Below are 18,712 nucleotides of genomic sequence, written 5' to 3' on the forward strand. Positions count from 1 at the left end.
GGGGCAGAGGGAGAGGGAGAAGCAGACTCCCTGCTGAGCGGGGGTGGGGGCGGGGAGGTGTGGGTCTCTGGGATTATGACCTGAGCCAAAGGCAGATGCTTAACCGACTGAGCCACCCAGGTGCCCCAATTAATTAAAATGTTTAAAACAGATTTTATTTTTAAGTAATCTCTACACTCAAATGGGACTTGAATTTATAACCCCAGGATTAAGAGTCACATGTTTCACTGACTGAGCCAGCTGGGCCCCCCTGAAATTAATTTAATAGTTATTTTTAGAACTCATAAGAAATACTATAGAACCAATAGTTTTGTTGTTTTATTTAAATTAGATTCTTGCTTTATGGAGGTACTGTCCTGACCCTGACAGTAATTACCTGGTTGACTTGAACAACTTCTATAGTCTTTATAGATGTTGGTTTCTTCATTGTCACAATGTGAGGAGGTGAATTATGGATTTAGAAATTATGCCTTGGAGATGATCACTGCTTTAGGCCCTCTTCAACACACTCCGTTCTATCCTAGCATTAGCATTAGAGAAAAGGAGCCATTTCAGGCAGATTTTGCATATTGATTTGGGGTTGACCGATGAGCTTTTACATTTTATGATTGATTTGTTTGTGTTACATTTCTTCTGGTTTGGTACTTCATTTGCAGTAATATCAGTCAAGCAGACAGGAACCACTGTATGTTGTTTGGGACTCTCTTTCTGGGTCATATTATCCACCCCTAGATTTCAGTGATTATCTCTATGACATACTTTCCAAATTTGTGACTATAACCTTGGGTTTTTCTTGTGAGCTTTGGGCCGGGTCTGCCTGCTGGGTGTCTCCACTAGGACGTCTCTACCCGAGCGCCTTGCTGGCCTTTCAAATGTATGTGCCCCAAACTGAATTCATCACTTTTTTACCTAAACGTGCCTTCACTTGTCATTGGAGCCTGACCTTTCAAATCATCCTGGAGGGACATCTGGGAATGATCTTGTACTCTTCCTTTTTCCCTCAGTAATTGGTTTTATATCAAGTCCTATTGATTTAATTTCTGCAAGAAGCCATTTCTTCTTTTTCACTCTAATTCAGATACACAGAATGAGAGTGCTTTGTTTTTATTGTCTTCTTTCTACTTTCAGAGCACAGTGACTGGCAAATCATAAGTGTTCAGTACACCATTATAAAATGATTGCATGAATCCCATCTGGCGTGGAACCTTTGAACACATTGTTCCTTCGACTCTTTCTTTTCACCCATTCCTACTCATTTTCAGGTCTCAACTCTTCAAGGAAGCCCTCCCTTGGCCTCTCAATTAAGTGATGTTCTCAAATGTACGGTTCCTTGATAGGTCTTTGCACACTTGAGATGATTTCATTGATTGTCATTTAATACTTGTCTTCTCTGACTGTGAAGCTCTAATAAGGCAAGGGCTGTGTCTGTTCTACCCTCATATCCCGGCCAGGGCTTAGTTCACTGCCCAGTCTATAATAAGCACTTACTCAGTCCTTGCTGTCTGACAAGGTCTGTGGCTAGGCATAAAGCATCATTAGATTATGTTGGAGAATCCAGAACCAGTGCCTGGCACCAGCAGGTCCTGATTAAGTACTTCCTGACTAATTGAACATATCAGTCCTCCTGTGTTCTATAGGTTAAGCAATCAGGTCTCTTCCCCTTCCTGTGAGAGCAATATATCATTTTTTCTTCCTGTAGATAACCAGGGATTTGGCCTGCTTTTATCTCTCTCTTTTTTTTTTTTTTACTCTTCTGTTTTCCCTCCTGGGTTCCTCTCTTACTGGGTTGGCAGCTCCGTAAACTGAATCTTTCTTAGCTATCCTTTCTCCCCCGCTATGTCCTGATATGTCTATATAGTCTTTAAAAGTAGTTTTAAAAAGATTTTTACTACTGTGTTAATGGAGAAGTGGAAAGATTGATTACAAAATTAATCAGAGAGACTACAGTGTTCTCCGAAATCTTCCAAGTTTGTATAGTTATTCCTGAACTTATATTTTGCATACCTTTCAACATTTCTGCTGTAGCTTATTTACGTAGGGCAGACCTTGGTAATCTTCCTTTTACTCTTTGCAGAATACTGTGGAGCAGTGATTTCCTTTTTTTTTTTACTATGACATACAAGAATTTTAAATTGTGACCTGGCATGGACACACAAGTTTGCCTGTGTGTGTATTTATATGTGTGTGTGTGTGTGTGTATATACACGCATATATATAGTATATATATGTATATATACATATATTGTACATATGTATGTAGATATATATAACAAACTACATTTTAATAATAATTATCCTTCTATGTATAATCAAATAAAAACATACCAAAGTTAGCATCAAATAGTCTTGACATAGTTAATAATTGCCCCGTAATAATTTCATTCCACACCAGGACAAGTGAAGATAATAATGCTCATCTTGTAAGCTGCTGTGAGATTTGCTGTGGGGTATGAGGGAGAAAGGGAAGGTGAAAGTAATTCCAAGATACATACGTGGAGAGCCAGAGGTAGACCCTTGTTGGTAGACCGAAGGGGAAAGGAACTCACTAGTTGATATATGAAGTTGGAGAGCCACTCAAAAGGAAATGCTGTCTGTATAACTGAGTTCAATCAAGAGAGGAGTTTGTTCGTTCGTCACAATGAACACATACCTTCTGCCTACTATGTTGATGTGGCACTGTGATAGTAAAAGATACAGAGTGGAAATTGTCAGCTAAAGAATTTATTGTAACATGAATATTACTAAATAAATCGTGTGCACATTTTTCTCTTGCAGCATTATCAACTTAGAGACATTTCTAGGCTGACAGTTTAGCCACTTCTTAGATGTGACGTTGTCCTCGGTATCGTGGCCCTAGGTTAGGTATGGGCTTAGAAGTCATAGTTGGAATTCTGGCTGGCTCTAGTCTTTAGTAGTTGGTTGGCTTTGAGTAATTTGCATTTTATTTTTCTGGGCCTCAGTTTCCTCAATTGTAAAGTAAGGATAGAAATATATTGCTCATATATTGTGAAGATTAATGTGATTATGTGAAGTGTCCTGCCTGGCACATTGTAGATCCTTAAATGTTAATTTTTCTTTTACCCTTCCTTGGTGCTATTCAAAAATGTAATATATTTCTCTATGATTCTAAGCATAATGACTAAGCAGAGTTGAATGTTTCCCTAACTATGTAAAGGTGGTACTCGGAAGATTTAACATTATTCTGGATTCGATTTTATAGTACTAACATAGGAGAATATGCCACATTTGAAAGATGACTGCTATTGTGGATTGGTATTCTGCATCTTCTGCTTTAGATTCCTGAGTCATCTTTGTCTTAAAAGGTTTTGTTTTTCTTGGAGGTTTAATTCTCTGAGCTAATCATTTAATTTATTTTGCTCCATTCATTAAAACAAACTGTTTAATAATTTACTTTGAGTAAAGAAATAATTAAATGTCAACTACGTGAAGTTGACTTTCATTGCAAACTCAAAACAAGGCCTGTACGGCATCTGCTTCATTGTTCTGCATTCAAACACGGCGTCAGCAGCTTCTGTGTTATATTTTTGAGTTTGAAATGAGAGCTGCTAGGATTAGGACCACAGACTGTGTATACACAAATCATTTGAGATCCTACATGTAGTTTAACAGTAGCAAAGCTAGAGTTCTCAGATTAATTTCTCTGGTAGTGACTGACCATGTTATGTCATCATTTTTGGATGGTATCTGTTCCTTCCCCTCTCCCTTTCCCCAGTGGTTTAAAATTAAATAAACAGTGAGGTTGGCCAGCTAGGAAAAGAGATAGGACTTTTTGCTATACAGTCAGAATTCTTAGTGTGTGCATCTGTCTTCCTCATTAGAGTTTGAGCTCTTTGAAGGTTGAAGCAAGGTACAAGGATAGAGAAAGGCAGTCTTGTCAGTCTCCAGATCTGTTCTAACATGCAGCTCTAGCCTTCTTTGTGGGAAGGGCATGGGTTTCATAAACTAGCACAGATAGCCCCATGTTTGAAGACCCAAGATAATGTTTCTGAAAGTGCTTTGGGCAATACGATATACTAAGAATTTCTGGTCCTTTTCTTGATTTACCACAAATTGATTATCATTTTATTTCCCCCCAGCATCATTGAGGACCAGCTCTTTTTGAAATCATGTTTTTAAAAGCATTACACAGCATAGTTATACAGTTTGCTCTCATAATTCTCCATAGCTTAGGAGCAGGAGTGGGATGGAAAGCACAATTGGATGGGTTTGGTATTGGCTGGGCGCAAAGGTTAGAAGAGAGGCAGTGTCGTGCCTGGGTTTTGGGGTTATACAGTCTGGGTAACTCTGAGCATTAATCTTTCTAAGCCCTAGTTAACCTTATCTATAAAATGGAGCTAATAAAAGTATCTACTCTACTTCATAAGATTGTGAGCATTAAATAATATGACTACAAGTAAGGTGCTCATTTTTTTTTTTTTAAAGATTTTATTTATTTATTTGAGAGAGAGAGAATGAGAGACAGAGAGCATGAGAGGGAGGAGGGTCAGAGGGAGAAGCAGACTCCCTGCTGAGCAGGGAGCCCGATGCGGGACTCGATCCCGGGACTCCAGGATCATGACCTGAGCCGAAGGCAGTCGCTTAACCAACTGAGCCACCCGGGCGCCCCAGTAAGGTGCTCATTTTAGCATAATGCCTGGCATGCAGTGTATTAGATATTATTTTTGTTGTTGTTGTTGTTGTCAAGGAGGAGGAGAACTGAAGAAGGAGGTGACTGGTGAGAGTGTGGTTGGAGGAACAGCCAGGCAGGTTCAGGCTGGTGAGAAAGAAAGAGGCACTAGGAGGAATATTAGAAACTGGAGAATAAGAAGGAATTGACAGGTTAGAAATGGGAGGAGGGTAAAAAAAATGGATTTAATGATAGAGAAATAGAAATATAAGAGTTTATGGCCAGTGCGTGAGATCCCAGAGTTTGAGATTCTAGAGCTAAGCATTTCCAGGTAAGGGTAAAATCCAGCATGTGACAGTGGTTGCTGATGTGGAGGCAAATTCAGTTTAAATCAACAAATATTTATGGAGCTTTTCTTACATGCGATAGATTGTGCTAAGCATTGGGGAATGTAAAATTTGGGCAAAACATCATTGGAGTAGAGGGGTCAAGAGCTAGCTGTTTGCTGGTTATCTGAATGCTGAGGTTACCCATGACAGTGGCAGGAGCTTGGGCGACAAGGAAGACCGAACCTTTATTACAGTGAGAAGTGCTTGAGCGGATTGACTTGTTTTTCATTGGTTGATGATATTATTATAAATGGGTCTTTAAAATAGGTGCCTCTCCCAATGGGAATAAAATAATTAGTAACATTAATTTAGAATTTAGAAGATAGCTGTCCTAAATTCATTTATTTATCTTGTCTTTTTTTTTCCTTCCTCTTTCCTTTTTAGCCACTAGTATACATATTAGATGATTAACCCAGTTCTTTTTAGTTTTAGAGGAATGGTTTGCTGAGTGGGCTTGTGTCCTTTTTCTTTCTCAGTGAGTATCCTAGAAAGGGAACATGTCCCAAAGAATAGCACAGCTGGGGCACAAAGGGACAATGCATTTTGTAGCCAGGATGATGGTCCCTTGTGCCTTTCAGTTGAAAGTTGTAGGTTTTGAACTCTAGGAAGCTTACTTTGTATATAAAAAAAAAGTATAATAATATCGAGTCAACATTTATTTTAAAATTACATTTACTATATCAAATAGCAATAAAGTGAATTTTATACTGTTGATTTCAACCTATGCTGACCGTTTTTGGGTTCATTACAATCAGTGATGATTGCGTAGATCCACACGTATTTGGTTTATTTACCAAACAGGAGATAGCAGCAGAGCCCACAGCACCCAGGAAATTTCCAGGCATGCAAGCGCAGTATCTCACTTTAACATCTGGCCACGTCTACTCTTGTCATTGTCTCTTTTGTCAGATGCACAATCCCTTCCCACGCTCCTCTTCCTGCTTTTCTGTAATGAGCATTTGAGCAGACTACGTGTTATTCCACCTCTGCTGTTCTTTGCCACATCACTTTGAACATTGTTATTGTGAAGAGGAACCCTGTTGCCAGGACTAACAGCAGGAGCGAACAAATGCATTCAACATCAGATGGACCTTCTGCTTCATTTGGGCAAACTGCTACTGTGCACTTGGCTCATTTCACTCATGTAGTCCTAAAAATGTGAAGAATTTTGCAGTCTCCTCTTTTTTTTCTTTTAAATTCTTTATCATAGTAGCTCTCATGGTATTGTCTCCAGACCCGCAGCATTAGGGTCACGTGGGAACTTGTTAGAAATCAGGTTCTCAGGCCTCACCAAGATCTCCCGAACCTGAATCTCTCAAAGTAGGGCCCAGTTTTAACAGGTGCTCCCGGGTGATTCTGGTACATGGTAATGTTTGAGAATCACTGCTTTAGCATATTGTGGTTACCAACCTGTAAAGGTTGGTGCACTTCCTTGAAGTCTTTGACTTAATATATTTCTGCTAAGCTCAGTGTGTAAGTTGAAAATATGAAATTGCCATTATTGTAGGTCAACAGTTATCTAATATTGGCAAAGTCATATGGTTCAGCTAATAGCTACTTTGTGCAAACCATTGTGTAAACCAACCAAAATGAGTTGTTGATATTCTTAGCTCTGGACAGCAGTCCTGTGCATTGTAGGAGGTTTAGCAGCATCCCTGGATTCTACCCCTGGATTACACCCCTGGATTACAGTAGCATCTGAAATTGTGATGATCAAAATTTCTCCAGACTTTGTCATATGTGTCCTGGTGCTTGGTGGGTAGGAGATCACTCCCATTGAGAATGATTAGCTAACCCAGTTGCTTTCCCTTCTAAGCAATAATACTCAACACATTACCCATAAAATACACATTTTTCTCCCTGAGTGGGAGAAGGGCCGGACATAAATTAACTCTAGAAATTAAATTTAGGGGTGCCTGGGTGGCTCAGTCGTTAAGCGTCTGCCTTTGGTTCAGGTCATGATCCCAGGATCCTGGGATTGAGCCCCGCATCGGGCTCCCTGCTCCGCGGGAAGCCTGCTTCTCCCTCTCCCACTCCCTCTGCTTGTGTTCTCTCTCTCGTTGTGTCTCTCTGTCAAATAAATAAAATCTTAAAATAAAAAGAAATTAAATTTAGATTTTGTGTTTGATAGAGATTATGGTGATTATAATTTAAGTTCACTTTCTTTGTATGTTTCTTCATGTCCTGTTTATGGTAAGCAATATTACCTGTAAACTATTATTTGGTTTTCTAATATTTTACTGCTGTCAAAATCTAATGGCAATCTGATTTTGTTGCTCAGTAATTTGCTGATTTTGCCAAAGGATTGTTTTTTTCTGTAAAGTCAAGTATATCTCAGTGTTGGTTATGCTAGATTGGTTTTCTCAGGTATATGGTGTGTTCTTTTAAATCTTTTTTTTTTTTTAATTTAAAGGAAGTTTTCATTTTATAACTTTTTCTTTTTTTAAACACTTCCCTTGCTTTGGATTTTTTTCTTTGAGGACTCCTATTAAAAGTAGGAGCTGGTCTTTTTTGCCTAGCTTTTATATCACTTTCTCTCAAATGTTTTTTACTTTCTCCCAAATCTTTTCAATCTTTTTTATTTAAAAATTATCTTTCTTTTTCTTTTTCTTTTTGATTCACCTTTTATTTTTCTTAAGGCATTATCTATTGCATTCATTCACCCTTGTGTTCTTTCTAGTTTTTAGTTTTTTGAAATATTTTCTTCATTTCTTTCCTGAATTCTATCACCTTATTTCTGAGTTTTCATAATTATCATTGATGGGGTTTTAAATTCCTACATCTTATTCTTTCTTTTCTTTTCTTTTCTTTCTTTCTTTCTTTCTTTCTTTCTTTCTTTCTTTCTTTCTTTCTTTCTTTCTTTCTTTCTTTCTTTCCTTTCTTCCTTTCTTCCTTTCTTTCTTTCTTCCTTTCTCTCTCTCTCTCTCTCTCTCTCTCTCTCTCTCTTTTGCTTGTGGAGAAATAGTAATTATAGTTAGCTGTTTTGTGGGCATGGTTGTCTTTCATTGTCTTTAGGGCTATTAGTCCACTCTTTATTCTCTTTTTCTTTTGGTAGCTATGTATGGAATTACATCATGGTCCTTCTGTGTTTCTCCTTTTTACGTGAAACTTTGAGTTAATTTTTTGTATGTGGCTTCAGGTTGGGGAAGGATTCATTATGTTTTGCATATGGCTGTCCATTTGTTTCAGCCCCATTTGTTGCCAAGATGATCGTTTCCTCATTGAATTATCTTGTCACCTGTGTCAAAAATCAACCATGTATTTATGTTTGAGTCTGTTTCCTGGACACTTGATTCTTTTTCTTTGATCTACAGAACTATCTTTATGCTGGTGCCACACTTTTTTATTGTAGCTTTATAATAAGTTGTGAAATAAGGTAATATTTGCTCTACTATAACCTTGTTTGTATTCAAGTTTGTTTTGGCTATTCGAGATCTTTTGCCTTTCCATGTAAGGTTTTTTTTTTTTTTTAAAGTAAAGGTCTCTTTATTTTTTATTTATTTATTTTTAAAATGTTATTTATTTATTAGAGAGAGAGAGCATGAGAGGGGGGAGGGTCAGAGGGAGAAGCAGGCTCCCCGCTGAGCCAGGAGCCCGATCCAGGACTCGATCCTAGGACCCTGGGATCATGACCTGAGCCGAAGGCAGTCACTTAACCGACTGAGCAACCCAGGCGCCCTTCCATGTAAGTTTTATTTTTGCTGTAGACAATAATGTCTGTGACTAAAGCCAATTTGACTCTTTCCTTTGCAATCCATAAGCCTTTAATTTCTTTTTATTGCTTATTGTCCTGGCACAAACCAAGCCTTCAACACAATGTCGAATAGAAGTGGTAATAGTGAGCATCTTTGTCTTGTTCTTGATTAGGGAGAAAGCATTCATTCATTTACCATTAAATATGAAGAAAGCTGTACGTTTTTCATAGATGCCCTTTATCTGAAGGGCATTCTTTATCTAGGAATTTTTGGTTTGTTGATAGTTTTAAATCATGAATGAATGCTAGATTTGTCAGATTTCTGCATCTATTGAGATGCTCATATGTGTTTTTAAAGAATTCTCTCATATTGATTGATTTTTTTTTAAATTAAACTTTTCCTTTTGAGATAATTATAGATTCACATACAGGAGTAAGAAATAATACAGAGATACCCATATACACCCTTTACCTAGTTTCCTCCTATAGTAACATCTTGAAAAACTATAGTACAACACAGCCAGGATATTGATACTGATATGATCAAGATAGGTAAGATTTCTATCACTGTCTAGTTACGTTCATTTCCCTCCCTACACCCATCTTTAACAAATCCTGAAAACCACTAATCTGGTTCTCCATTTGTATAATTTTTGTCTTTTCAAGAATTCTAGTTCCTTTGCCTTTCCATATAAATTTTAGAAAAATATTGTCTGTGTCTCCCAAAAATCTTGTTTAGATTTTTGGTATGAATTGTGTTAAACCTCTCTATTTTTGTATTTCATTTTTCAAGTGGTATTGTATTTGTAATTTCAGTGTTCATGTATTGAATTTGGTCAAATGTTTTTTTCTGCATTGATTGATATGATCATGGATATTTTTATTCTTTAACCTGTTAATATGATGGATTACACTGATTGTGAAAAATGAACCAACGTTGCATCCCTGGAGTAAACCCCATTTGGTCATGGTATATAACTTTTCCTTTTACATGTCACTGTATTTGACTTGTTAATATTTTGTTAAGAATTTTTACATCTGAAAAAAAAAAGAATTTTTGCATCTGTATTTATGAAGCATATTGTTCTCAAGTTTTTCTTTTTGGTCTTTTTGGTTTTATATTTCTGTAATATTAGCTTCATAAAGTAATTTAGGAAATGTTCTCCCTTCTTTTGTTTTCTGAAACAGATTGTGTAGAATGGTGTTACTTCTTCCTTAAATGTTTGGTAGAATTATCCAGTGAAATTGTCTGGACTTGGGAGATTTCTTTAAGGAGTTTTGACAAGAATTCAGTGTCTTTAATGGTTGTAGGACTAATCAAATGATCTGTTTGAATTGGGTTAGTTATGATGGTTTGTGGGTTTTTTTTTTAGGAAATGGTCTATTTGGTTTAAGTTCTCAAATTTATATATGTCAAATTATTTGTAGTATTCTCTTATTATCCTTTTGGTGTCTATAGGGTGTAGTGATATGCTGTTTCAATCCTGATGTTGATAATTTGTGTCTTCTTTCATTTTTAATTTGCCAGTTTTACTAGAAGGTAGTCCATTTCATTGATCCTTCATTTATTTATTTATTTATTTATTTATTTGGGGAGAGAGAGAGAGAGAGAGAGAGAATGAATGGGGGTGGAGGGGGAGAGGGAGAGAGAATCTTAAGCCTGGCATGGAGCCTGATGCAGGGCTCAATCTCATGTACTTGATCTTAGCCAAAAGGCCAAGAAGTGATAGGGCTGGATCTCATGACCCTGAGATCATGACCTGAGCCAAAATCAAGATAACTGAATGAGCCACCCAGGTGCCCTAATTTTATTGATCCTTTAAAAGAATGAGGTTTTTTAAAAAATTTATTTTCTATATCATTTTCTGTATTTATGTCATTACTTTCTTCTGTTTACTATTTCCTTCTGTTTTTATCGTGATTCCTTTCTTCTTCTAGGTTCTCATAGTAGAAAGATTATTATTTTAGATTTTTCCTCCTTTCTAATGTATGCATTTATTTAGTGTTATAAATTTCCCTCTCTGCACTGCTTTCACTGTGTCCCACAAATTTTGATATGTTGTACTTTCATTTTCATTCAGGTGGATGTATTTTTATATTTTCCTGGGACTCCTCCTTTGACCCATGCATCATGTAGAAGTGTGTTAGTCCCCAAGAATTTTTGAATTTTAAATGATCTATTATTGATTTCTAGTTTGATTCCATTGTGATCAGAGAAAACAATGTATGGTTTCAATTTTTTTACGATTTTATTTTATTTGAGAGAGAGAGAGACAGAGAGCATGAACGGGGGAGGAGCAAAGGGAGAGGGAGAAGCGGATTCCCCTCTGAGCAGGGAGCCCGTCACCTCTACCGGGCTGGATCCCAGGACCCTGAGATCATGACCTGAGCCAAAGGCAGACGCTTAGCCAGCTGAGCCACCCAAGTGCCCCTGATTTCAAGCTTTAAATATTTGTTGAGGGTTGTGTTATGGCTCAGGATATGGTCTTTTTAGACATACATCCTTTGGGCACTTGAATGTGTAATCTGTTGTTGGACAGAGTGTACTATAAATATCAGTTAGATCTTGTTGGCTGATGCTGTTGTTGAGTTCTCCTATGTCCTTGATAATTTTCTGTCTCCTTGTTCCATCTGTTGTTGAAAGAGGGGTGTGGAAATGTCCATGTACGTGTGTAATGTGTCTATTTCTCTTTTCAGTTGTGTAGGCTTTTGTTTCACATACTTTGCAATTCTATTTGGTGTACACACGTTTAGGATTGCTATGTCTTCCTGGAGGATGGTCTCTATTATCATGATATAACGTTAATGTTTCTGGTGATTTTTTCCTCGAGGTTTACTTTATCTGGTACTAATCTAGCCACTCCTGCTTTCTTCTGATCCCTGTTTCTGTCCTTTATTTTCAACCTGCTGCTGTTACTCTATTTGAGATTAGTTCCTTGTAGGCTCCATTTAGTTGAGTCATGTTTTTAAATCCACTGTGCCATTTCCTGTCCTTTAATTGATGAATTTAGACTATTTATGTTTTATGTAATTATTGATATTTTGGGCTTAAATCTGCCATTTATTTTATTTTATTTTTTTTTTTTTTTTAAGATTTTATTTATTTATTTGACAGAGACACAATGAGAGAGGGAACACAAGCAGGGGGAGTGGGAGAGGAAGAAGCAGGCTTCCCACTGAGCAGGAAACCCAATGCAGGGCTCGATTCCAGGCCCCTGGGATCATGACCTGAATGGAAGGCAGACGCTTAATGACTGAGCTACACAGGCGCCCCTGTTTTCTGTTTGTTTCTACGTTTCCTCAGTGCAATGTTTGGTCTTCACATCTATTAGATTTTTTTTTTTAAGATTTTTATTTACTTATTTGTCAGAGAGAGCACAAGCAGGGGGGAGTGGCAGGCAGAGGGAGAAGCAGACTCCCTGCTGAGTAGGGAGCCCGACATGGGACTGGATTCCAGGAGCCTGGGATCATGACCTGAGCCGAAGGCAGCCGCTTAACCGACTGAGCCACCCAGGCATCCCACATCTATTAGATGCCTGATACCATATTGTTTTGTGCCTAATTGCAAAATTAGTGAATAAAATTCACCAGTGTTCTGTTCAATATTATATATTCCTGGCATCAGGTCATCTAATGAGTTCTCCATTCATCCATCCTTCCAGGAGACACTGAACCTCTGCTTTGGGCCAGGAATTGTCTTATGAAACATTACTTTCTCAGGTATTTCTCCTCTCTCCCAGTTCTTTAGTGGTGTGTTTCTTGTGGCTGCCATGGGAAATCACCACTACCTGGATGGCCGAAAACAACAAAAATTTATTCTCTCACTGTTTTGGAATTTATTCTTTTGCTGGTTCTGAAATCAGTATCACCAAGTGGAAATGAAGGTGTCAGCAGGACTCTAGGGGAATCTGTTCTTTGCCTCTTCCGGTTTCTGGTGGCGGTTGGCATTCCCTGGCTAGTGGCAGCATTGTTCCCATCTCTGCTCTGTGATCAGATTCCCTTCTTCTGTTTGGTTTGTCTTTTCTGAGTGTTTCTTTTAAAGACACTTGTTATTGGGCTTATAGCCTACTTGGATAATCCAGGATGATTTCTTGGTCTCAAGATCCTTTGTTAAATTAAGATAACAGTCCCAGGTTCCAGGATTAGGATGCAGACATATCTTATGGAGGGCCACCATTTGACCCAGGAGAAGTACAGTTGATCCTTAAACAACATGGGTTTGAACTGCACAGGTCGGCTTATATGCATATTTTTTCAGTAAATACATTACAGTACTGTACATGTATTTTTCTCTTATGAATTTTTTCATAACATTTTATTTTTTCTAGCTTACTTTATTTGTAAGATTACAGTATATGATATATATACAAAATATGTATCAATCAACTATTTATGTTATCAGTTAGGCTTCCGATCAACAGTAGTTAGGTTCTGGGGGAGTTGAAAGTTACATGCAGATTTTGGACTGTGTGGGGGGATGGCACCCCTAACCCCATGTTGTTCAAGGGTCACCTATAGTATATGCAACTCTAATTTCCCTTTTTTGATTTTCTTCCCATCTTGGCATGGGTCCCTTCTTTCACTCTCTTCTCATTTCTATTTTGGAAGGAAAGCACGTTGTCTTTTCGAGTATTCACTTTGAGAGCGTCAAGGATGTGAAACGATTGTGCTGACCTGTATTTCACTGCCATATTGCAACAGGGGAAAAGCCTTTCTTCACAACGGGGCAACTCCATTTAGAATCAGGATATGATTCTTGTTAACAGAACTTATTAAACTCTGAAGCCAATAAATGTAATACCTTAAGAAATTCTTTAAAAAACCATGTTAAGCTCTTACGTACAGATAATCACAAAAGTTCTATTTGAAGTGCTAAGTAAAAATAATTTTAATTAAAATAAATATTATGGTGTTGGCAATTAACATTTAAATTGTTATCAGTTAAGAAAAAGTAGAATTTCCATCTGAGGTGGTGCCACATTGACTAGCATCTTTTTAATAATATGTTTCAAGTATGTGCACATGTCGCTTAGCTAATGCTTTCAAACAAAGACTTTTCTGTATGGAAATAGTTTTTCAGAAGAATCTGAACACATTCTCCAAGGTGGTTAGGCCCCTAGAGTGTCACTGAGATTATTTTGGGAAAGCTTTACTGACCTAATGAATGTTGTATCAAAAAGGTACCATGTAAATATACCTGAGTATATCTTTAAGAAATTTCTGGCAACTTTCAGAGTCCAGCTAGTGCAACAGTGGTTTCATTGTACCAGAAGAAAGTTGTATGGGTCTGTGGTAAGTCGATTTTGTTGCTGTCCCTGCTGTTGTTATGGTTATTAATATTTTACCATAGTGAAATTTTGCAACATCTATATATTTTTTTATAAAGTACAGTAAACTGGCAGGTCATAGGAAAAAATGAGGTAGAGTTTTATAGGAAGTACTTAAAAATCGCCTCAAGACTTTTAGACTTAAGACATGTATGTAGAGAATCTTGTTTTAGCAGAAGCATGATTCATATCTTTGTGCATTTGTTAGAAGATTTCCTTAATGGAATTTCAGGTCTGGTTTTATTTTTATATCTAAGTGGTGTGTTTAAAGTTTAAAACTTTGTCAGATGTCTGTGAGCATTTATCATTAAAATTCCCTGCTTTTTATAGTTGTAAACTAGGCACTCGGCTTGTAATTACAAATTTTAAATTTGTCTTTTCTTTGTAAGTGCTGGCCAAGATATCCAAGGAACAAGTGTGATTGCAAATCTTCCATTTTTGATGCGACAGAATCCTGCTGAGACACTTCGGAGAGTCTTGCCGAAAGTTAGAGTAAGTTGGTGTGAAATAAGATTTGAATTTACCATTTTTCCAGTAGCACATTGTCATTATCAGGAGGAGATGTCAGAATTTTGGATGGCTGATCTTTTGTACCTAATTGTGGAGTGGAGGAAGTATTATAATACACATTTTGAGTTATAATGAAAATATTTAGGAAAATTGGCTGAAAATGGGAAAAATCCAGATGTTAAGTTGTAAATGTTTCTTTAGTCATTTTCTCAGTAGAGACATTTTGTTTTTAAAAAAGATTTGTTTGTTTTAGAGAGTGTGCATGCACAGGGGGAGGGAAGAGGGGCAGAGGGAGAGGGAGAGAGAGTCTCAAGCAGACTCCTTGCCAAGTGTGGAGCCTGACGGGGGGCTCCATGAGATGACCTTGAGATCACGACCTGAGCCTAAACCAAGAGTTGGACACTTCATCGACTCACCACCCAGGTGCCCCAAGACATTAATAAAGGTAGCTTTTTAGTAGCTCAAAAAAAAAAATCATCTTCCTTAGTCTTATGAAATCATAGCTATCTTATTTGGTATTCTGTTGATGTAAATTTATTTTAATAGTATTTCTGCAACACCGATAATTAAATTTAATTAATATTCCTAATAGTCACCCTCTAGTGACTTCTAAAGAATCACCAAATAAAGATTGAATTGCCATCACAGTTTTAGTTTTATATTTATTTATTGATTCCTAAATTCCTTCGGAATTAGTTTTCCTGCTTTAAACAAAAATCTTTGATTTATTAGAACATTCTTTTCTCTGGTATTTAATATTTATTGATTATTAATATATAATATTAAATATTTGATACATAGCATTTGTTATTTATCTGTTATTTATCTGTGTGCAGAGTGTTGTTCTTATTTGTAAGAACTTGAATGAGCAAAGCAGACAACAGCTTATGTGTCCTCAGGGAGCTTACCTACCATTTAGGGTCAGGGAGGTTACATACTAATGGGGACTATGTTTGCTGATAGTGAGTGAGTTTTGTATACTTTGCTTTGGCTTTCTGGTTGGTTATAGCTTGTTCATAATTTTTTATTAATTTATATGTGTTTAAAAACTATAATTATTAGTGTGTTCTTGAGTTTCATTTTTAGACATATACATCATGGTTCTGGCCGCTATGATTTAGGTGAGGGATGTAGCATGTTATTTTTACAAGATGCCCACATTTCTATGCAGGCATTATGAATTTCTTTTTACTGGTTACAATAGTGAATTGAGAAAATGTTTATTTTGGCTTTGCGTGTGATTCAAAAGTGAATCCATTTTTCATAGCTATTTTTCCCAGAATCATGCTGTATTTTCTTTCTTTCTTTCTTTCTTTCTTTCTTTCTTTCTTTCTTTCTTTCTTTCTTTCTTTCTTTCTTTCTTTCTTTCTTTCTTTCTTTCTTTCTTTCTTTTTTATTTGAGAGAGAGAATGAGAGAGAGAGCACATGAGAGGGGGGAGGGTCAGAGGGAGAAGCAGACTCCCTGCTGAGCAGAGAGCCCGATGTGGGACTCGATCCTGGGACTCCAGGATCATGACCTGAGCCGAAGGCAATTGCTTAACCAACTGAGCCACCCAGGCGCCCCCTCATGCTGTATTTTCAATGGAATTAAGTCTCCACCATCCAGGTTTAATTTCACATTCAATTTCAGTGATAGTAACTGACCTAAGCTTCTTGGCATGACACCTGGAAGTGCCAGTTAAATGATAGTAGAAGGGAACAAGTGGTTAAGTCTCGACTAAGGAATTATTGTAGGTAAGTGAATTTGATTTAAAGCTAAAAATACCGAGCACGCTATGCACTCTGTGTTGAGCAGGCTAAATCTGGTTCATGGACAGCCTACTGAGCATCCACACTTTCTTAAAGCAAAATTAAAAGATGAAGGGTGGAGAATAGTGGCCTTTAGAGGTTTCACAATTATTTTGAAAAAATCCTTTCATTAATGAGTTCATAATAAAGTCAAGTAATAACTCCTGAAAAATCTTAATTTCATGGGAATGTGTAAAGAATATTATACACTCATATATACAACATATTTATACAAAGCATCAAATGTATTTGCTAAAATTATATAACTGAGTTATAGAAGATAAGATTTTAATAAGCTTTTAAGGTAATTAAAGTTAATCCATAATATAGACGGTTAACTGAATAAATGAATATAAAGAAAATGTATACTAATGAATATGTACTAAGGAAGCCTTTATTTAGTGCTGAAAGATTTCATTCATTTCTTTTATCAACAAACACCCATTTATTTAGGACTCATTTATTCTGTCTTGTCCTAAAAAAGATACCAAAAGGGTAGAAGACAGTCCTAGATTAAATTCTATGCAGGATGGCCTAAAGACTATGGAAAACAGTTAAAGAACAATTCTAGGAGAGTATTTAATTGTGTGATTCTGATTTTGTGTAAAAATAGTGAAGAATTAAGTATATTGGAAAGACTTTATAGGGGTAATAATAGCGACTTTTATAGAGAGTTTAATATATAATGTGGGCAGCTAAACATTTAAGCAACTCCATTTCAAATTATAAAACCTATGTTATGTGCAAATCATTTTTAAATCACCATATTCAGATATCGTGAAGATTTATTGGTACTCATAGTTAGCACCTTCTTCAGTTCTGCCTTGCTTCTGTGAATGGTTACATTCAAGTGATAAAACTGTGACAAAAATCACACATAGCCACTTTATTCTCTTTTGCCATGGCCACAATTCCTTAGTTGATTTTATATAAAAAAAAGCAATCTTGTATCCCCAAGTGAGCATATAGTAATAATGACATTCTCATTCCTGCATGAATAATGACTGAGCCAGGCACTGTTATAAGCAGTGAGAAGATCAGAGGTGAACAAAACAGAGAACTTGCCCTCAGAGGGTCCAGGCGAGAGTGGGGGAAACAGACATGAAACAAGTAAGTGCCTTGAAGAACAGGATAAAGGGACAGGCTTACCTGCTGTGCATTGGGAGGTCAAGGAAAACCTCTTGGAGGAACTAAAAACCAAAGGCGTAGGAGGAAGCAGCCATTTGAGGAGTCAGGAATGAGTGGTCCAGGCAGAGGAAGTAGCAGATAGCCCTAAGATCAAAGAGCTGGTTGGAACTGGAGGAGGCATGTGTGGTTGGAATGCAGTGGGCAGGAGTGGGGTGTGACTTGAAAAGAAGTTAGAGAGATGGTCAGTGACAGAGCATGCAAGAGGTGTTCTTTCTTAGGACAGTGGAAAGCTGTTGAGCAGAGTGGTGGCTTATCCCATTTACATTTTATGACGATCATTTTGGTAATTGTGTGGCGAGTGGCTTGGAGTGGAAGAATTAGGAAGGTACAGCACTGGTCCTTGTGATATGTGAAGGTGGCTTGGATTAGGCCAGCTACCTGGGACAGAGGGGCATAGTGGCTATATTAGAGATACAGTTACTGAGGCGAAATGAACAGAACTTCCTATGAATTAGATGTGGGAAGTGAGAGATGCCTTGCAGATTTCTGGCTTGAGCATCTGTATGGTTCTGCTGGTTTTGAGTGTCTTAGTTGGTTGTTTATTAAATCCACGGGGAACAGTAGTTTGCGTACTTACTAATCTTCTGTGAATGATTTACTTTTAGAGAATTTAAAGATATGAACAATAAATATTCTGTAAGAAACTCATTACTGAGATTGTTAGCACATTCACAAGAGTAGGATAAGCAGCTTTTAGAGCTCACCCTTTAGCTTATCTTCACCTGAAAGAGCATTAGACACAATGATGAGGAAGTTCTTTCTGGCCTTGTGTAGTATAAAATTTCACCAGTGTTATTTTTATTTATTTTGTTGTTGTATCTCATTTGCATTTCATCCTTACAATAATATATTAACTGAACAATGGTTTTTAAAATGGGTTGCTATTTTCACTGTCTTAGAGATGAAGGAATTTAAGATTAAAAATGGCAGAAACCAAGTCAGGATTAGAATTGAGCTAATCCATAGTATTTCTGCAATTCACTTTGTAAATTTTATCCAAAGTGTACAGTGAATGATAATGCTATCAGGTCACTCATCTCAAGGTTAAGTTTAAATAAGACTCCAGGAAGGAAATATTTTGACCTCCAACTTAAGTTTCCTGGATTGGAGACACTTTTAAATATCGTTGTTATAATGTATTCATGTTCAACGACTTAATCATAGGGTATCCTTTGAAAAAGAAATAACA

General features: G+C 37.0%; 1 protein-coding gene across 1 annotated transcript in view; it reads left to right on the plus strand.

Annotated features, from left to right (window-relative positions):
* The window catches only part of PPP4R4 (protein phosphatase 4 regulatory subunit 4), a 103,887-nt gene that overhangs the window by 17,711 nt on the left and 67,464 nt on the right, over positions 1-18,712 (plus strand). The window contains exon 3 of the mRNA XM_045901456.3: positions 14,427-14,529. Coding sequence (XP_045757412.1) covers positions 14,427-14,529 — 103 coding nt within the window. The remainder of the gene's footprint in view (positions 1-14,426; positions 14,530-18,712) is intronic.

The sequence above is a fragment of the Mirounga angustirostris genome, unplaced genomic scaffold (assembly GCF_029215605.1).
Source record: "Mirounga angustirostris isolate CCGP_5_RB_7025 unplaced genomic scaffold, mMirAng1.0.hap1 SCAF_9, whole genome shotgun sequence".
NCBI lineage: Eukaryota > Metazoa > Chordata > Mammalia > Carnivora > Phocidae > Mirounga > Mirounga angustirostris.